The following is a 20,760-nucleotide window of genomic DNA, read 5'->3' as shown; positions in this document are numbered from 1 at the left end:
TTGTGCATGCTTTCACCATTTGGTTTCTATTTTCTGGCTCTTAGCACTTAGAAGATTTCCTTGTTTTAAACAATTTTTACTGTAAAATATTTTCAGCAAAATAAAAATCATATTTCTAATAGTAACTATTGGTTGTATAAATTAATACATCAAAACAACTGATATAGCAGCTGAATTGCTGAGAGATTCACTCATTGCCTGATCTGTTTAGACAGTCACACACATGGAACTCACTGGGTTGGGTAAGGGCTTTTGGATGTTTGAGAATTGGTGTGTGGGTGAGTGATGAGGCAGAATTCCTGGAGACCAGCCATTACTGGCGTCAGTGAGGAGGCAGGTTGGCCATAAATTCTGTCTGAAAAGTCAATCCAGTTTGTTGCTAACGCCTGCAGCTAAACAATCCGTTTGATTTGTTCACTATAAGCGATGAGTGGGCCGCCATCTGCATGATGCAATAACCAAACACAAATACTGTCCTACCAGATTCAGCAAAGTGAAGCAAACTCATTCAATCACTCTTTATCATCGGATTCAGATATTCATCAGGCAATGATGATTCATGTGGAAGTCAATGAGAACATGTTGTTAAAGATGTGTGAATAGGACAGTTTCCGGAGAGGCACACATGTTGACTGACTTGATAACATTAGCCCCAACACCAAAAACCAATATAGACAGTTAGCACCTAGAAGCACTTCCAAAGTGTTTCACAGCTTTGAAATACAAACTAACACACAACAACAACTAAGATGCAGTTAACAATTGTTACTTATGTTTATTAACAAACACAATTGTTCACAGTAGTAAAATCGGCCTATGTCTTTATAATTAGTTGCACAGTACAAAAATCTATATTTCCCGAAGTCTGTCAACAGTCTCAACCATGGCATTTTATGAAGGTGTTTTCAAGGTATCAAAGACTGCAAACCACCTAAAGGACTACAGTAGTAGCACGTTGGCTATTGGTCTGTTAAATGTTGTACAAACTGCTGCTATTAACAGTTACTTGCTGTAGGCAGTGGTGGGATGTAAATGTAAATAGACTTTTCTTATAGCGTTTTTCTAGTCTCAACAACTACTAAAAGAGCTTTTACGTAGTACCGGAACAATTCACATATTAATACACTGGCCGAGAAGGTGCCGTACAAGGTGCCACCTGCTCATCAGATACACTCACATTTACACTCCAATGACACAACATTGGGGTTAGTGTCTTGCCCAAGGACACTTTGACATGGGACTGCAGGGCCAGGATCAAACCGCCAACTTTTCGATTGGCAGGCAACCGCTCTACCATTGAGCCACAGGCATCCCCATGTAACTAAGTACATTTACTCAAGTACTGTAGGTACTTGTACTTTGAGTCTATTCATGCCACTTTCTACTTCACTAAATTTTAGAGAGAAATATAGTCTTTACTTCACTACATTAATCTGTTTTAGTTACTTTAAAAATAAAAGATTTTTTTCACACAAAACACATGTCATTCATAAAATCTGATGTTTTATTATAAATTAAACTACCCAACAATATAACGTCCTATAAATTTAGCTGAAATTATTAGAGATTAAAACACAGAACTGTTAGGATTGTTTCCAGTTTCTAAAATGTGAGTTTTCTCTGCATTGCGTACTTTTACTATTAATATTTTAAATACATTTTCATGATGATACTTTTACTTGCATTCTTATGATTATGATGGCAATCAATGCACAATATAAGACAAATAAAGTAAAGGTTAAGACCTGCAACTTAATTTCTTTTTCAATTAATCTGCAGATTTCCCTCTCAAGTAATCAATTAACTGTTCAATAAAACATCTGGAAACTTGAAAAAAATTCCCATTACAATTTCCTACAGCCCAAGGTGACGTCTTGTTTAGTCCGACAAAATTCAAAGATAAAAGCAAATCCGTACATTTTAAAAGCTGGAACCATCAAGTGTATATTTTGCTAAATGCCTTGAACACTGAATTAGCTGCTGAATAATTATCAATGGATAAATACACCAAATGTTTCAGCTCTATAAAGAATACTGCAAAATAACAATCGTACTGCTCTATGGCTAAGATCTCCTGTGACTGAGGTTTTGTTTCACTAAAAACCTCTAACATTGTTTTATAAAATGGGAGAACTTTGTGTCTGCTTCAGGCAGTAGCAGAGGAGAGGGAAGAGTCTTAACTTAACCTGGAGTACAGGTGCTGAAAGCATGAACATCCCAACGAGAGAAAAGTCTATGCCAAAAATAACAGCTACTTTCCAGTCGGCTGCCCAAAACCACAGCCAGTCCCTAAAGATAAATGTGCTATACCACAGTACCTTAAGGCTAGATTCTTACTGAGTGTCGTGCAACCGTAAATAAGTCTTCATTAGAAGTGAACCACAGCATTCCTGCAGCAATGAGGGGGGCACTGTGTGAGCATTCAAAAATCTAATTGCTGGAAACCAAACATCTGGGAATAAGGCCAGGTGAGCTGGCAAAGTAGCTAGCGGGGAACAGAAGAGCAGATGAAGTAGAACATGTCTGTGTCTTGTCTCAGACAGTGAGGATCCAGTTGTGTTCCAGTCACTGCAGAAGCACTGGGAACACTTAACCTGCAAACCATTTTGTTACGAGACAAGGCAACACCAGCAATTCAACAGAATCAGCTCTCAGGAGGTCATCATGCACCTTAATAGTAGTTGGAAGGTATTGTTGAAAGCAAATCCACTGTTTACACATGCTTTTCAAAGTCATTAATGTTTAAAAATATTCATATTGTGCACACCACTGGTGAAATTTTGAGACATAATTTGGAAATTCCAGTTAGACTACTCTATAAAAAAAAGGTTCTTATAAAAAGATCTAAAGACACTACAACCTGTTCTACCTTTGTAAAACCTGTTCACTATAACTCAATTTTCACAACTTTTAAACAAATGAATGCAAACCAAATATAGGGAATAAATCAATTGCTTGTGTCCTCAGTTGGCTCTAACAATCACTGCTTCATGTTACTAACGCTGAGCAACTTTCATACCAATCCAGACACAAAAAGTTATCCCTAACAACCATATAATCAAGCTATATAAAAGTAGTGGCTTTAACACTGGAGTCTGCCTGACACCAGCTAGATATAATTATAAAACAAAACCAGCTATGTTTAATGGTTAAGTTGTGAAACATACCACATTGTGTCCAAGGACTTCACTAGATTGGAAACAATGGCATGCCAAAGCAGATAGCTGTAAACACTCCACGCCCACACAGAAGCTTTCGATCTCCCTATTTATGATGGTTTAGAATGTTTGTTTTCTTTGTGCGAGTCGAAACAAAGGAGTTGGTTATAGGAGAGAATCTGGCATATACATTTGGCCCATATCAAATGTTAACTGAAGGTGTTTTAACAATGTACATCATGATACTAAAAATACACATATAACCCACACACTAATATTTTCCAAATGGACAGCCTATATAAGCTTGGACCATTCCTGTGCCACACATGTTTTAAGGCCTATGATGATTACTGCTTTGTTTCCCCTTTTCATGTGCATTTATTTTCTCCTTTGTCTTGTCTAGTGAAAACTTAAATAAATGTATGGTCTTATTCTTCCAATTGATAAAATACTTGCATTTATTATGAATCAGTGTTTATTGATGAGTGTCTGTAACATTATTGATGCATACATGCATGCAGTGTTTTTACATTGACATTATTTCCTGTATTGTGTTACCTGGCAAATGCAACTTTTCAACAATCTGGAAGGCAAATGGAAATGTTGTTTTGTTAAAAAAATATGGTATGTGTAAATAAAACAATGTATGTATTTTACATATCACAAACACATTGATGGTTTTGATAATGTTTTAAGGGTTTTGACAATCCGAAGAATGTAGACTACCACCAGCCTCATCCCTCACCAAAAGTCATTAAAAACGGAACTGACAGACCCGTATACTGTATCTCCCTTACATGTCTTGTCCACTCTGTAAATCAGTACTAAGTCTTGCAATGGGTGGTCTTTCAGTTCCACTTCTCACTAACTACAGACTCAAAGGCTATTTGAAAACTGTACTGGACAAAAATAATATACTTGTCAATGATACACAGAGACAGCTCACAAAGAACATAGCAAAATGGCCTTAATCTTAACCCTTTCTGTCCAGCCTGCCAACACTGACTCTCTAATCAGAGCTCCTTTCACACAGTGGGAAAGTCAATAACAGCCTTCAATCAGTAAACAAATTCAGCTTAAAAGGGCCTCTGCATTCATTTCAGATGCTGATATTTGATTTATTCTAGCGTGTAACGGTTTGTGTTAGACAAAAGACTATGTCAGAGACAGAGGAAGTTGAGGAAGACCTGGAAAGTACTTTGAAGATTGCCTCACTAAGTGACAGACAGGTATTAATTTAATGAGATGTCCATCTGGACATCTACAAAGTCACAGAAGGCAGTATTTTATACATTGTGGTAGAGAGATTTGTGTGTTCCTATAAACCTGAAGGCTGTGTTGTCTGGAACCGGATGTTTTTGATAAGGCTTCCCATGGCAAAGTTGTCTCTGGTGAGGGGCCAGACTAAGAATGGTTCAAAAAGCCTCATGAATCATTGAAGGAGAGGTGGAGTTACCCTGGCCGTAAGAAAACCTGGGGCTCCCGTCTGGAGCCAGGCCCAAATGGAGGGCCCGTCAGCAAGCGCTTGGGCCCGGCTGGGCACAGCCCGAAGAAGCTACGTGGCACCTTCCTCTCCATCCCATGGGCCCATCTGGTGGGGCTTACCTCTGCACTCTCGGTTCTGGAACTGTACTTGTGGATAGGGGTTGGACTCTTCTCTGAAGTTGCCCAGGTTGTAGTCTTGCATTGCCAGACCTGACTCCACAGCGCTGTGGAGTCAGGTCTGTCCCCTACACACACCCCTATTTTTTTTTGCATTTCTTTAAACCAATCACAATCGTCTTGGGCAGCACTAACTCCGGTCACAACGATGGTGCATATGCAAAATGTTTTCGGGAAAAAATTTGCTTTGGCGGAACATTTGCACCCCACAAAAGAAAACGGCACATACAATTTAAAATGAATGGGGGTTGTTTGCGCACATGCACCAAACAGCAGTTTGTATTTGGTCTTTTTGGAGACCCTGAATGGTGTCCTGTATGGGCTCCATAGTTCTGCTTGGACACTTCAATGCGCATGCCACATGGGCAATTATTGAGACACGTGGAGAGGTGTGATTGAGAGGAATGGCCTCCCTGAACTAAGCAACTAACGAATAACCTCAACGGTTATTTGTTGTTAGACTTCTGTGCCGGTCATTGATGGTTTGAATTTATGGATAATCATAAGTTTACCTCTACCAGAGCACCCTAGGAAGAAGATTGATCATTGTTGTGATCGTATCGTCTGATCTGAGGCCACATGTTTTGCACACTTGGGTGAAGCGAAGGGCGTAGCTACCAACCGATCACCATTTGGTGGTGAGTTGGGTCAAGGGGTGGGGAAAGACTGGACAGATCTGGTAAGCCCAAATTAGTAGTGTGGCTGAACTGGAAACGTCTGGAGGAGGCCCCTGTCCGGCAGATCTTCAAGTCACACCTCTGGCGGAGCTTTTCTTGCATTCCTGTGGATGTTGGGGACATTGAACTTGGGTGGGCAATGTTTAAAGCTTCCATTGTTAAAGCTGCAATGGGGAGCCGGAAAGGAGGGTTCGGCAGATAGTCAAACCTCACATTAGAGAGGAACATTGCATATTCCATCCTGGTCGTGGACCAACTGATCAGCTCTTCACTCTTGCAAGGATCTTGGAAGGGGCCTGGGAGTATGCGTTTCCAGTTTCCATGTGCTTTGTGGATCTGGGGAAGGCGTCCCTGGTCCCTCGGGAGATAGCGTGGAAGGTGCTGTGGGAGTATGGGGTCCCTTCTCAGGGCCATCCAATCCCTGTCCAAAGCGAGAGCGGTGTTCAGGTTCTCAGTAGTAAGTCTGAGTCTTTCCAGGTGAGGGTTGGCCTCCACCAGGGCACCTATCTTGTCACCAATCTTGTTTATGATATTCATGGACAGGATATCGAGGCATAGCCATGGTAGAGAGGGATTGCGGTTTGGTGCGCTGGGGATTTCATTGCTGCTTTTTGCAGATGATGCGGTCCTGATGGCATTGTCAATCCGTGACCTTCAGCACTCATTTGATTGGTTTGTGTGAAGCGGCTGGGATGAGCATCAGCACCTCAAAATGTAAGGCCATGATTCAAAGCACAAAACCGATGGAGTGCCAACTGTGCCACCCTGGCCTGGGAACACCTCGGGATCCCACAGTCAGAATTGGTCAATGTGGCTCAAGAAAGGGAAGTTTGGGGTCCCTGCTGCCCCGGGACCCGATTCCAGGTATGCAGATTATGATAGATGGACTATTATTGTTGTCAACAGAATTATAAAAAGTATTATACTTATTAGGAATGTACAGTATGCAGTGTGTAAAAATACAAAAAGAAAAAATCCTTATGATAACTCATATACCTCCAATGCACCCAAACTTAATCAAAAGTGACATTAGGAATCATATTACAATATTTTGTGGAGCTCAACTGAAGACTCTTATGTTTCTAAACCTCAGAATGGGCCACTGATTGTGTGAAGCCTAAACTTGGCACAGACCCTTTACTTGTGATTCTTATTTAGGGAGCATTGAATTTGAGGTCTGATATGATTTTATTAAGACTATTATGTTGATCTTGGCATGCACCACACAAGATACCCTACTGGCAAAGCTATAGCTCAACAAAGGCCTGTGCTTTCAAATAGTGTGAGCAAATGTTGCCAATGCTAGTCCTATAGCAGTATAAAATACTGTGATTTGTTGATGATAGTCTATAAAACAATGAGAGAGAGAGAGCAAGCCTCAACCTGTGACTCACGTGTCATGTGGAAGATGCCGTCACAGGCGCTGATATGGGACAGGAAGGCATTTCCCAGGCCTTGTCCAGCATGAGCACCTTTCACCAGGCCAGCAATGTCAACAACATTAAGGAATGCTGGGATTTTGCTGCAACCCAGGAAGTAGAAGGAAAATATATCATTAATTTAAGACTTTAAACATATCAATATTTTAACAAAAGAAGAAACCAGTAAAAGATTTCTAAAACACTTTGCCAGATTAATCTATGATTTTTGAGACTGTAGTTTGTGATGTTGTATAGGATTTCACCAATATAGTGGTATTTAATACAAAACTATCTCAAATTATAGCCACAAAACGTGGCATAGTTTAGTCAACATAAAATTAGCCAAATAAGTCTTAACACAGAGTGAACATCTTAAAAGATAAGGCTGGTGTTATTCTAGATTATTTTGATATTGTAAACAAAAGAAAACAAGAACAATATGTTAATCAATCACTCAATACTTTGACTTTCCTACAATGTCTGTGAACCTTAGCTTAAAGCAAATTAGTTCCTACTGAAGACGTAAATCTTTAACGGTTAATCTTTTTAAAAACTCAGTGCACTTGTTGGGGACTATTTTCAGTCGTGCATAAATACATATTTGCGGGCGCTCGGCTGCTCGGTTGGTGGAGCGAGCGCCCATGTGTAGGGGTTTACTCCTCGATGCAGCGGGCCCCTATCGGCTCTGACTTGCGGCCCTTTGATGCATGTCATATTCCCCCTCTCTGCCCTTTCATGTCTTCAGCTGTCCTGTCGAATAAAGGCCTAAAAATGCCCCAAAAATAATCTTAAATTAATTTGATTTTCTAGAATTTAGGGCACAGCAACAATTTGTGTGATTGACTCAAAATAAACTACAAAGCCCATTTTTACAGCTAAGTTTTGATAGTAGGTCCAATTCGTTGTTGATTTTGTTTCATGAGGAATATTGCCTGTATTTCATATTTTTTGGGTCGCTGGTATAATATATATATATATATATGGACTTTGTTCTGCATGTGTTTAAGTTACAGTACAGAGCATATACAAGATAAGTAGGATAGAACTGAGTTCAAGCATGCTTGTGAGATTCATACTGCTCTTTGAAAAGTAGGAGTGTAGTTTTTGTGACTAAAATTCATGCACTAAAATGATCTGTGCTATTTAACATACAAATACTTGTCATTCAAAAAGGATATCTTGCTTGTACTTGTTCAGTATAGAGAAGATAATCTGAATTCATCCTGCTTTAACAGCCTCTATAAATGCGTGTGATAACCAAGTGTTAGAGGTTCAGATGCTTCAACTTTCCCCTTAACAAAAAACCTTGGAGTAGAGCAGCAATCATACATTATACAGAACTGGCAGCTACATGTCAACAATATTGTTTTACGTTTTCTCATACCTATTGCAAGAAGACCGTCAGCAACTACACATCTGAAGTGTGAAAAATACGTGAACAATGAGACCACATACCTGGGAGGTTTGTGGAATTGGCAGAGGAAATCATAGCGTTCATCTGGAATGGGCACTCTGCTTTCATTTGGGTCAATGGTGCAGAAGGGGAAATTTTCAGCTGCAGCCTGACTCTTTGTCAACACGTTAAAAAAGGTAGACTTCCTGAAAATAGAAGCAGCAGTAAGGTCAATCCGTCTAATAGTGCTGCTGTGCAGAACCTAATGGTTCAATAGTATGAAATCCTTCAGTAAATTATGCAAGAGTGGCTTTTTTAGTTTTACTGCACAATAATGAAAAGGTTATTCTAATGGATTAAATATCTGAGCGCTTCAAAAACACAGTATTTTACCCAATTACAAGGTCAGATAATCCCATAATAGATCATTTGTACATGAAATTGCGGGACAAATTACATTTCTGATAGATATCAGCTTTTGAACGGGATCAGCCAAACGCCGCCCCATGTTGTGATCACAAAGAGGTTTATTTTCTATGGCACAAGCAGATCAAATGTACTTCAAAATCTACAGACAATGGCAAATGTCTAAGAGTAATAATGGCATGGCAGTTAATCCAGGACTTCCAATTTTTAGCCCCTTACTGGATGCTTCACATTGAAATGATTGTTTGTCGAGTCCTTTAGGCATGAAATTGCACAAGCTTGGTAAAGTGCATGCATTCCTTATATAAAGCTAAATTGTTTCTCTAACATACTTAAAGGCTATCTTGGGTCACCTTGGGGGAAAAAAAGAAGTACAATCCATGGTAAGACTCACCCATCATCACATGTAAAAACAATCTTAACTAATTGCACAGCAAATTACTTAAAAATTATGGTGCAATATGCTGGTCAATGGGTAAAGTGATCTGTAATTGAAGCCAGCAGACATTAGTGTGTTTTTCCACTGGTGGGTGTTAGAAATGTTATGGGTGCAGGGAATGGTGGACCCAAATGCAGGAGAGCAGGCAGAAGTTTAGTTGCAAGAGCTTCAGTCCACAACCAAGATCCAGGAAAAAACAGAAGGTGTCCAAAAATAGATGGTAAAAAATGAGGCAGAGAAATACACAACACGCTGACACAGGGACATCCAACAAACAGACATAAAATGATCTGACACAAGACAAACGGAACACAGACGCTAAATACAGGAGGTAACAAGCAAACGGTACAGGGGATATAGCAGGTGAAACACATCAGGGTGGGGCAGGACAATCAGACAGGCGGGAAAACACAGGAAGTAAAACTAGACAAGACAGCAGAGAAAACAAGACTATCACAATGAAACAGGAAACAAAACATAATATAAAGACTGAACTTTACACAATCACAAGGAGACAAGACATAGAACCAAAGAAATAAGAAGGTACAGAAAACAAAGCAAAATACCAAAATCATGACAAGAAACTCCTTATAGGGAAGTGAATCCCCCAGCATAGATGGCTGTGAGGCTATGTTATGTTGCCGACAAAGATATGCATTGTGGAATACAATAGATGCACCGAACACATGAGGATGGCGCAAACTCCAACTGCTGAATTGATGAAGACCGAGAAGTGGATGAAATCTACAGGTAATACATATCAATTCACAATTATTGTTGTTTAATAAAAGAAATCCAGGTAATCAAAGTCTACTCAAAAGTAACAAACAAGCTAGGTTATCTAGCTAGCTTAATCCAAATCTAGTGTAAAAATCTGGGACACTTAATGATGTTTTTCCACTACACAGTTATAAATGATAGTCAATAATAAACTGTTGTGGCTTAGGCAAGGAGAGAAAAAGTAGATAGGCCACGTTCAGAAAGCCTGTTGAGTTTTAACAATGACTCAAATTAGTTAGGCCAAATACTGTGTGCATACTTTACCATGTGTTCCAATAAGGGGTTAACTGAACTAAGACTAAACTTTTTTGTGTCTCTGAGCACTAATAGAATATATTCTGGTGTAGAAAATAGCTGCAACATTTCAAGTTCTCATGTTTCCCATATGTGTGAAGAGTGGTCAGCTACACCCAACTAACAGTAGGCTAGCATTTGAACATGGTTCATTGATGAAGAAACCATGGGAGGGTTGGCTAGTTGTACTTTGACACAAATGTGGTATGACAGGCCACAATCTCAATGAGTTCTACTTCTTATACAAGGAAAAAAATTGTGGTTTTGCTAGGGTAAGAAATAAAAACACTGGACTCTAGAGAGTTGGATTTTTGTGCAAAATGCTCAAAATCTAGCAAAACAGCTAAGACACAACATAATATAGATGGTGATTATACTGTGTTATCAATATGCAATATCTGACTATATAATGAAGTGAATTTTGTGAAAAATACTCTCAGCCTGTCAATGATTTATAGCAATATCCGTGGACTCAAGCTTACTGGTTCAGAGCAGTAACTGGATGACGTATCAACATCCTGGGCCTTTCTGTCCCTTTAAAACCTGCAGTTTTCAGCTATAACAAATCTTTCTAGGCTACTTTGAAAAACAACAGTTCAGCTAAAAGTGACTGAAAAATGTTTTAAAGAGCTGCACAATAAAAAAGAGAACCTGTCAGCTGAGCAGAAGATAACACAGTGGCCCTTTCCTGTGGCTCTAAGGGGGCTGAAGGAAAGTAATGTTGGTCTGCCCTGTGATTACGCTCTGTCACTGATGTTGCTGAAGGTCTTGATAGATGCTGACAAGGTGGATGTGTCTGACCAAGTCGGACATACAGACAGTGTGTCAGCCTCCTAAAACACATGGCCATGTAGTACAGATTCTTGACAAGTTGTCCACCTAAAAATCTTTCACACACTGAATAACTTTTTGACAAAGAGGTTGAAATTTCAACTACCTAATATTTTTGCATTCTTCACATCTATTAATTGTGTTTGATTACATTGATTTATTGATTATTATCAACAATAATTTGAACACCTCAAATAAACTAAAAATACTCCAAATTTCCTGGGTCTATGTCTTAGCTAATTTGCCTCTCTGTGATTTTTCTGTTAGGTACACATTGTAAACTTTAGTTACATATACACCTCAAACACACCCAAGCCACAAACATTATATATGCACTACTTCTCCCATAAAATAGCATCATTTTATATAGAAGAAAGAGACAAGATCTGGGACTCTGTTTTACATGCTGCAACTTATTCTCATTCGGTTTTCACCTTGCATTCTTTCGGTTCATTGTGCTGTAGAGTTTTAGGTTACCTAGGTTATGTCATACATGCAAGACACCAAAGCATATCTGGCACATTACAACAATTTTTGTAGTTATAAAATATTTAAAAGAATGACATAAGTTCAATGATAAAAAATAAAACAAGGATTTTTTTATATTCTGTCCATGCTGGACTTTTTTCAGTGCTAGTCAAACTCATCTAAAACATGTTTATTTCGGTAGATTATAATTGGATTAATCTTAATAAATATATATATATATATATATATAATATATATATATATATATATATATATATATATACACACACGCAGTATATTTATACAATTATTGTCTTTAAAGTGCCACAGGCACTGATTGTACCTGTGAGATTGGGAGCTGATTTAAGCACAACCCAGTTTCACTCCCAACAAAATATGGACGCTTGGTCATTGTCTCTTAGCGTCAGATGATGCAATAAGCACCCCTCAGTGTGTGTATGGAAGGCACCGGGCAAAGCAGCAGCTCCACGGTGCGTGAAGATGACATAGTAATAAGAGTGATAACGGTTGCGAGTAGTATGAAAGCACAGCACTTTCACCCCAGAGACCGGGGTTTGTGTCCTGCGTGTCACTGGACTGTTTTATTGTATAACCCCACCCACAATCTTTTCCTGAACCGAACTGTCCCGTTCTTCTTTTCCTCGCATTTAGATAAAGCATGTTTAGACAAAGCGCGTGTCGATAAGACGCTAAAGAAGACTTCTAGCTTCAATAACAACGCCTAAGCACTAAGTAGCTTTAAATTTATATTGTTCATTTTAATGTTTTTCACTGCAATACATCCTGCTGCGACTGATATTTGCTCTAGTCATAATCGTCTTATAATCATTTTTAATTTTATATTTTGCATATACTTTATATTGCACATATTTATATTTATACTGTTTTCACATTTTTTTATTGTTTATTTTCTTTTTTTGGAGCCTTGGAACGGAATCTCGCTCAACTATATATTGTGAAAGTGCAGTTGAATGACAATAAAGTCTGTCTAAGTCTAAAGGCACCTGACCAAGCTTCCGTATTTTAAGCAATGGGAGTGAGAATGTGTTGTCAAGCAACTACAGGCAAATAGCCATGTTGAAAAGTATTATTTCATGCAGGTTGCAATAGTGTCTGACGGATGAAAGGAGAAAGTTGATTTTCATACAATTTCCTCAAAAATGTATTCCGTGTATTACAGTCAATGTTCTGTTTCTGTTAAGATAAGATAAGATATATTTTATTATCCCGAAGGAAATTTGTCTTGGACAAACAAACAATATCTGCTGTTTAAAGAATTCAACACAACAACGGGGTGCATTCATGATTCGTTACAGCAGACGCTGACCTGCTAGGTGCCTCAGTGGTACTGACCGTCCTGAGTCTGAGAGTTCACTTTGAGATGTGGTTACTCACATGACATGCAGGTTAGGTGAGCTGGAAAGACTAAATTACTAGACATATGAATGTGATGGTGACAGTATTTGACTGCTTATGATTGACCGGAGAGCTGTCCAGGATTTACCCTGATCTTTGACCGGTGCATGAGTTATAAGTGGGTATTTAAAACCAATTGACAACCGGGTTTGTTTGCTTTGCTTTTCATTCATTCAAAGTTTGTCACCGCATTCATAGCAGTGTGGCAGGTTCATTCTTGCTTGCTGTCACACAGTTTTATACAAAATTAGATGGCTCATGGCACATTATATTAATAAGATGTCAATTAAAATATTTTCTTAATTAAAAGAAAACACAGCTGTGATGAAAAAAAAAAATTCTTAAATCCAATGAGGGACACGCAAAGAATAGATTGTAAAATGATTTAACTATGGTACTAAAACTTTGATTTTTGACGTACTCCAACTCTTTTAAGATGCACGTTTAACGTCAATCATAACACTTATCAGCTATAACGGACATGCTAGAAGTCTTTGGAGAAGTATGAGCAGCTAACATACTTTTATTTACACAGAGAGACAGAGAGAAAGTTAAGATGCAGGGAAGGAAAGACGAAGCTCTAGTGGGATTTGATCCTTAGCAAGTAGGGAACACGTAGTTCCAGACACTTTACAGCCTTAGGGAAGACTCCTCTGGTTGTTAAGGAACACTGAAAGATTTTCCTTGGACAGTCATCTGACTCTCTGGCTATGATGTACATCTAAAATCATGTACATCATGCTACATGTCTTATTGCTTGTTTTAGTCTAAAAGGTGTCATGTACAAGGTGTGAAAGCTCCTTTTGGAGAAACCTTAATAACTCAAAGTCTGAAGTGGACTGTATTTATAAATCTAATTTCTACTTTTTAGTCACACATTCAATTGTACTCGGCTTGCATCCTGCCTTACATGCATTCATATTTATGGTATCATGGGAGTCAGAGTTTAGAAGCAGACAGAGCACATGCTGGTGCATACAGTATGAATTGTGAGAAGGTGACACTATCTGTAAATATAAACCCTTTACTTACCCAACATTGGGCAGGCCAACAACTCCTATTTTCAACGACGTGCCAAACCTTCCAATCAGTGGTGGTGGCTTTCTTGCATCATCTCCTTTTCCCTAATAAAGAAAATGTGGAGATGTCTGCAGTCAGAGCGAGCCAAATACCATTACATAATCTTACATGCTCATTTTTTTGTTGAATGGAGCTGTTCTTCATAACCTGCACCTTCTTTGGAGCCATTTCCCACTGTTAAGTTTTTGCTGACTTCCAACAGCTCACCAACTCAGAGAAAACACCACATTCATTGACAGAAAATGTGCCTAAGCTAAGTCCTCACACCAAACCAGTCGACCGCACTTCAACTGGCTCGCTCCCCGGAGTTAAAAATAGAACATGCAGCCTATGGAAATGAAAGTTGACACTGTACTCTGGCAAGCTGACCTGTACTTCCAAATTTAGCTGTTGATAGTATCGATGCAGGTTGATGAGCTGTCGTGAGATCAATCTTACACAGAACTGTTGTGTGAAATGTGTATATTGAAAGTATAGTTAATCTTTAACAGAGGCTTGACTGTGTTGTCAACAGCTGCCTGCTTTCTATTAAGATTTTAATCATCTGTCTTGACTGTCGTCCAACTAAAGACATCCATGAGTTCTGACTCTATACTGACAGGGCCGAGCAATTCTGCCATTTCCTCTTGTGTTATAGCACATCAACTTCCTACAGCAATAAATCATTTTGTCAAGCATGTTTTTTAGCAGTGCACTTTAATGTATAAGAATTTCCTTGCTGTTGTTTCTATTTACCTGCCACAAAAATAAACACTGAAAACCTGGCAACCTCAAAGTACAAGAACAAACTCATGGTAAATGGCAGCTGAGATACAGACGTCGTCATTTAACACAATGGAAAAATACTGTTTTTATCTTTATCTCTGCATTTTACAAGACAACACAATAAATGTCAAAACCCAAAAACATCTTCAACAAAATGAATGTGTTAAGTTAAAGCATCTTGACAAATCTCCATACTTGTGTCCATTTTTTCAACTCAACGAGCATCCTCTGATGATACAAGTAATCGTATTGTATCTACAACATTGTACAGCTTCATCGCCATGGAAATAAAGTAAACATTCCTTGCACTCATAGTTTCTTCGACCCCCACCCCCCCCCAGGAGAGAAACAGGTGTAGCCACATGAGCACACAAAATTACAACAATTAGTTAAATGTCCTCAAATACACTTCCCTCAGCAGAAATACAAATTAAAGCACACAGGGGCACAACCAAAAACCGCCACCCAGTCCAGCAGCCTGTCTAATTTAACTTGCAGAAAATGAGGCTCTAATAATCTGGATTTGAGGCAAGTGAGGCTGGCTTTGTAGAAAGAATTCAAATGAATAGGTCTGAATTAATCATTTATCTTTTGTTGATGGATGCACCCCCACTTAGACTCATCACAATAGATGCAGAGCGTTTTGTTCGACCAAATAAATCATTCCCATTGTTTAAGGTACATTGATCAATCTAATGGCTTGTAATAGGCTCCTAATTGCCACTGAGAAGTGCTCACGAACGGAGTCCGGAATTACAGATTCAACTCAAAATCCTCACTTGAACGACAAGGCGAGATCATGTTCTCCCCTTTTGTCTCAAGTAAATATCGTCTGAAAAATCACTATTGTTTATTATTCTAGGTTACTGTGACAGACACATTTCCTTTCATACACATTTAAGGTACAGTTTTTATTGGTGCATAAAAATTGATTCCTATTTAGATTTCTTTGTTAGGATCATTATTCCAATCTGAACAGTCACAGTGCTATTTTTTCAGATTACTACACAATAATACTACATAATAATCATGTCCAAATAATATATCATTTGAACAAATGGACAGAAGACTGTAATACATATATATTATCAATGGCAACTAAATTCAGTGAAATCATGTTTTTTTTTAATAACTTAATTCTTAATGAAAGGGTTAGGGTCATTTTTTATGTTATGAAAAAGTATAATGAAAATAAATGCCCTTGCATTCTGCATTTATTTTCATTTTTATTAATTTTTTTTTTCGGAACAATCAACTTTGTTTAAATGTAGAATAGACATTTAATACTGTTAACAGCACTCTGACAATTTGTCATGATTGCAGAAATGATTCCATTTTCTTGGCAGCGCTCAGTATTTGATGAGACTTATTTTATTCACTCTTCCAAAGGTGGAGGTTTTAAAGCAAAAATTGTATTTGAGCAAATTGCGCTTGTGTTGACCGGCAGCATTCATTCTCTATAATGGAGCATTATGTGCCCTTAGAATACTGTAATGCACATCTTTCGGTCAAGCATTTCTCTGGAAAATTGCTTTAACTTTTAAGTTGATGATGGTTCACGTCAGAGTAGGACAGTTTTAGATGATGCCATTATCCCCGGGCGCCTTAACAATACGCGGCTTATTGAATTGTGATATTAAAAGAAAAAATAAGTCGCGAGTTTAGTAAAATTGTTGAAACCCGGGATCCTCTTAATTGTCCTCAATTTAATAAATGAGTGATTAGAGTGGCATTACATTTTTATTTCTCGGTTGCAAGACACCGTGCCTCAGCAGCTTAATGGGGATTACTGGCGGCCTTACAGCAGGCATGCCCTGGAAGCTGAAACTTTTTGTTCGCTTATAAAATACTTGCCTTTTAAAAACACATACTACATGCGCTGATAAAGCAAGCTGTCATTTTTAATTAACCCCTCACCTGCACTCCCCCAACAAGTTAGCGGGGAGGGAGGTGGCGCGTATGGCCGCGTGTGAACACGACCACACGCACGAACACAGACGCGCGTATATTTTGTCTGGATGTAAACAGACTTGATCCATTACGAGTCATTATCTGTTTTTTTTCCCTTCATTTGTGGACTCGTCGTTTTATTCAGCCAGCTCCTAAATAATCTAACCGCGGTAGTAGATTGAGTGAGGTCCGTCCTCTCAGGCCTGTTTCTGGACTTCTTTACTAAACGTAATCCATCTGTGATTTTCCAATTTTAACACCAGCACTTTAAAAAATACAGGATAAAGCATATAACACCAGTTAACACATAGAAGCATGCACTGGCTCGACACTGTTCTGATAAAGTCATCAGCAACAGCAGCGTCCATCACGTTGTTCAGAATACTATGTGCTTAAATAGCAACTATTTCTCAATGACGTGTTGCGCATGATCTGAATATTGAAAACTCCGAAGGGAAACCTGGAACTATACAGAATCCACAAACGCTTCAAAATGAGTGAAAAGCTTACCTCTCGGAGAACTGACGTGTGAACTCAATTCTGAAATGAAAGGAGACATTGAGCCTTCGTGTGAGAATACATAAAAATAACTATGTATGAAAAAATACCAAATCGTGTCTTGTATGACAGTATGAGCAGAGGCTGCACTACAGATGATTGACGGCGGGGTTTTTGGTGTTTCTGTCTGCGGTCGGGTCTCTCATTGGCTGACTTCATCCCAGCCATGAATGCGGCCATTGGATTGGCTGCGCCTTCTCGCCAGCTGTACTTCAAAGAACACGCTCTCTACAACTAGGTAGTGTTGGGAGCCGCGAGCCAAGAGAGAAACCGTGTGACCTGAGTCAAACACGGTGAGTCTGAATCAAATTGGAGCCGTACAGCATTGACATCGCAAACACTGTCAACACAGCACAGACCCTGGATATGGCAACGTCTATACTTGGGGTGAGTCCGACTTTCATTTATGCGCAAAAGTTGTGCGTAAAGTTATGGTAGCCTGATCTCCTCTTCACCTAGAAGTGTTTCTTGCTTTCATAAAAATACTTGCTTTCCAGTTTGCCGCCATGTTTTCCTAGCCTACTGTATTTATTACGATTATTTGCACTCATTATTAAAAACAAACGGTTGAATGTCGGTTAAGGCATCCAGATGAGTGTTTGTAGTATAATACTCACTGAAATTTTACAGCAGATATCTGACACAGCTAATATTCTGAGAAAGTTTGTAAAATTGTTACAGGTACGTGGTTTTATTTGTTCTACGCATGTTAAAAATGTTTCCCCCTTCTCTCCAAACACAGTGATCTCAGCTCAAATTATAAGAATTGAAGTTGGTTTTCTATAATGTGTTTGTTAAAGTCCTGTGTTGTTTCTAATCAGTTGTCTGCTTCCCAAATATCCGAGTAATTATTTGTTGTTGCCCGTTTTAAGTCCAACTTTTGTCTGTGTGTTTCAGGAAGAGCCACGGTTTGGAACTACACCTCTAGCTATGCTGGCTGCAACTTGCAACAAAATTGGCAACACCAGTCCTCTTACAACTTTACCTGACTCAAGCGCTTTCTCAAAAGGTGGATTTCATCCGTGGAAAAGATCCTCCTCCAGCTGTAACTTGGGATCCAGTCTGCCCGGTTTCACAGTAGCAACAAGCCGCTCGTCGACAGGACTAACACCGACCAGTGGCACAGGCAACAGTGCATTTTGCTTAGCCTCCACCTCCCCGACCTCGTCTGCATTTTCCACAGAGTACAGCGGTCTGTTTTCCAACTCTGCGAGCGTCACATCTCAAGAGTCTGGACAGTCAGCTTTTATCTCCAAAGTCCACACATCTGCAGAGACTCTTTACCCGCGGGTGGGGATGGCGCACCCGTACGAGTCGTGGTACAAGTCCGGTTTCCACTCGACCATCTCTGGTGATGTTGCCAACGGTGCGTCCTCGTGGTGGGATGTCCACACTAATCCTGGCTCGTGGCTCGATGTCCAGAATCCTGCAAGTACCCTCCAAACCTCACTGCACTCCGGGACGCCTCAAGCCATCCACTCCCAGCTGAGTGGTTACAACCCGGACTTCTCCTCGCTGACGCACTCGGCGTTCAGCTCAACTGGAATCAGCCCCACTGCGTCTCATCTGCTGTCCACCAGTCAGCACCTGTTGACACAGGACGGTTTCAAAACAGTCATCCCCACTTACACAGACGCTTCTGCCGCCAACGCCATGATTTCTGGGGGCAGTTCAGGAATAAGTAGCTCCTCCAGGTCGTCCCGGCGGTACTCCGGCAGAGCAACATGTGACTGTCCGAACTGTCAGGAGGCTGAGCGGCTGGGACCCGCCGGGGCCAGCTTGCGCAGAAAGGGACTCCACAGCTGCCACATTCCGGGCTGCGGTAAAGTGTATGGAAAGACATCTCACCTCAAAGCGCATTTGAGATGGCACACCGGCGAGCGGCCTTTTGTCTGCAACTGGCTTTTCTGTGGCAAAAGGTTCACTCGGTCCGATGAGCTCCAAAGACACCTTCGCACCCACACCGGCGAGAAAAGGTTTGCTTGCCCGGTATGTAACAAGCGCTTTATGCGGAGTGACCATTTGAGCAAGCACATCAAAACGCACACGGCCGGTGGAGGAGGCAAAAAGGGGAGCGACAGTGACACCGACACCAGTAACCTGGAGACCCCGAGGTCCGAGTCCCCAGAACTTATTTTGGAGGGGGTTAATCCCAGAATCACTATTAAGGATCCGTCTCCTCACGACGAGCCCTAGTGAGGCTTCACCCCAAAATCAAACCAGACTCTAAACTGCACAGCATTGAAAACGGGTCTTATTTGACAGACAATTAAAAGGAGAACATTTTCCAAGAAGCGATTGCAAAGTCTAAAAAATATTCTTCACAGGCGTAACGAGTATTTCATTCGTAAATCCATCTAAAGAAAACACAGGGATTGGACTGCAGGCCTTTGGGGATTTTTAGGGGCAACTTGAAAATGAAATGGATGTTTGCTAAGGGTGCGCGAAACCTGTTGAATTTTGGTTGGACAATGTGAGTTACATCTTGTATATTGACGACTAAACTATGTGTTATTTTCATGTAAATGTTAGGCTATGATTGTTTTATTCGTGTTGGTATCCTGGAAATCAGGGAGTTTACTTTCGATGCACTTTGTGGATATGTATGTAAACAGCTTTTTCAACTTTGGTTAACCATTTTATTTCTTTGCTAAAAAAAAATCTATATATAAATGTTTACCTGTATAAAGTCACACGTATAAGACTTTCATTTTATCGTAATTAAAACATCTTTAAAAAACGGCTGTACTTGTGTGATGTAGAGTTTATATTTTTGGTTTTAATATTTGGGTCGTTTAAATTTGAAAAATAGTTTCATTTATTTTTGGAAATATATTTTAAAGCGTGAGTGCTTCTCATGGGCTATTTTTTCTTAAAATCACCTATAATACCCTGACGGTTTACTCTATGGAATAAATCAATGTTTAATGCCCCGGAAAAAAACATTTCATGCCCAAATGAAAATCTTGTTAAATGGTATTAATTATGACTTGGAGCACATCGCAGCCCCATGTGTCTTGTATTTGCGATTAGGGATTCGTGTCTTATCAAATATCTAATTAATCTCCGAGACATCTTTTGTTCAGTTTCACTTTATCGGGGGGTTTCCAAGGGGGTTTGATGACAAAGGTCCCTGAATATTTATTCTAATTGTCCAAATTAACTGCTTTCATTTGCATACCAATCGATGGACCGAGAATAAGGATATGGCCTCTTTCTCTTTGCCGAAAGCCACATAGATGTTGTGGGAACAGTTTTTTAAACTTTAGAAAAAGAAGGGGCAAAGAGTCACATGCAAATGTTTGAATTTGAAATGCTCTTTGCTCAGCGCAGTCAAATGGTGCCTGCATGTTATTTGAATATCAGTGGCCCCGTATTGAAAGGGTTCAAGGATGCTCTCTGACTTCTTTGTGCTTACCCA

The 20,760-nt window shown here is 39.6% G+C and overlaps 2 protein-coding genes across 2 annotated transcripts in view; one reads left to right on the top strand and one right to left on the bottom strand.

The window, feature by feature from the left end:
* LOC116697637 (obg-like ATPase 1) overlaps positions 1–14,435 on the bottom strand; it is a 41,985-nt gene extending 27,550 nt beyond the window's left edge. Inside the window, exons 1-4 of the mRNA XM_032528986.1 lie at positions 14,220–14,435; positions 14,019–14,110; positions 8,374–8,517; positions 6,892–7,019 (exon numbers count right to left, since the gene is read on the bottom strand). Of these exons, the coding sequence (XP_032384877.1) occupies positions 6,892–7,019; positions 8,374–8,517; positions 14,019–14,110; positions 14,220–14,234 (379 nt within the window). The 5' untranslated portion in view covers positions 14,235–14,435. The remainder of the gene's footprint in view (positions 1–6,891; positions 7,020–8,373; positions 8,518–14,018; positions 14,111–14,219) is intronic.
* A 3,042-nt stretch (positions 14,436–17,477) lies between these two features.
* Positions 17,478–20,075, top strand: sp9 (sp9 transcription factor). Its single transcript, XM_032528970.1, has 2 exons — positions 17,478–17,726; positions 18,237–20,075. Exons 1-2 carry the CDS (start codon positions 17,706–17,708, stop codon positions 19,533–19,535), a joined length of 1,320 nt encoding a protein of 439 aa, XP_032384861.1. The 5' UTR covers positions 17,478–17,705; the 3' UTR covers positions 19,536–20,075.
* Positions 20,076–20,760: the final 685 nt, after the last annotated feature.

Source organism: Etheostoma spectabile, chromosome 11 (assembly GCF_008692095.1).
Source record: "Etheostoma spectabile isolate EspeVRDwgs_2016 chromosome 11, UIUC_Espe_1.0, whole genome shotgun sequence".
In the NCBI taxonomy this organism is placed as follows: Eukaryota; Metazoa; Chordata; class Actinopteri; order Perciformes; family Percidae; genus Etheostoma; species Etheostoma spectabile.
This window is presented reverse-complemented; position numbering and strand designations above follow the sequence as displayed.

Coding starts and splice junctions, on each gene's coding strand:
- sp9 (XM_032528970.1), top strand. CDS start 17,706: ATGGCAACGTCTATACTTGGG. Junction 17,727..18,236: donor TGGCAACGTCTATACTTGGG/GTGAGTCCGACT, acceptor TGTGTGTTTCAG/GAAGAGCCACGGTTTGGAAC.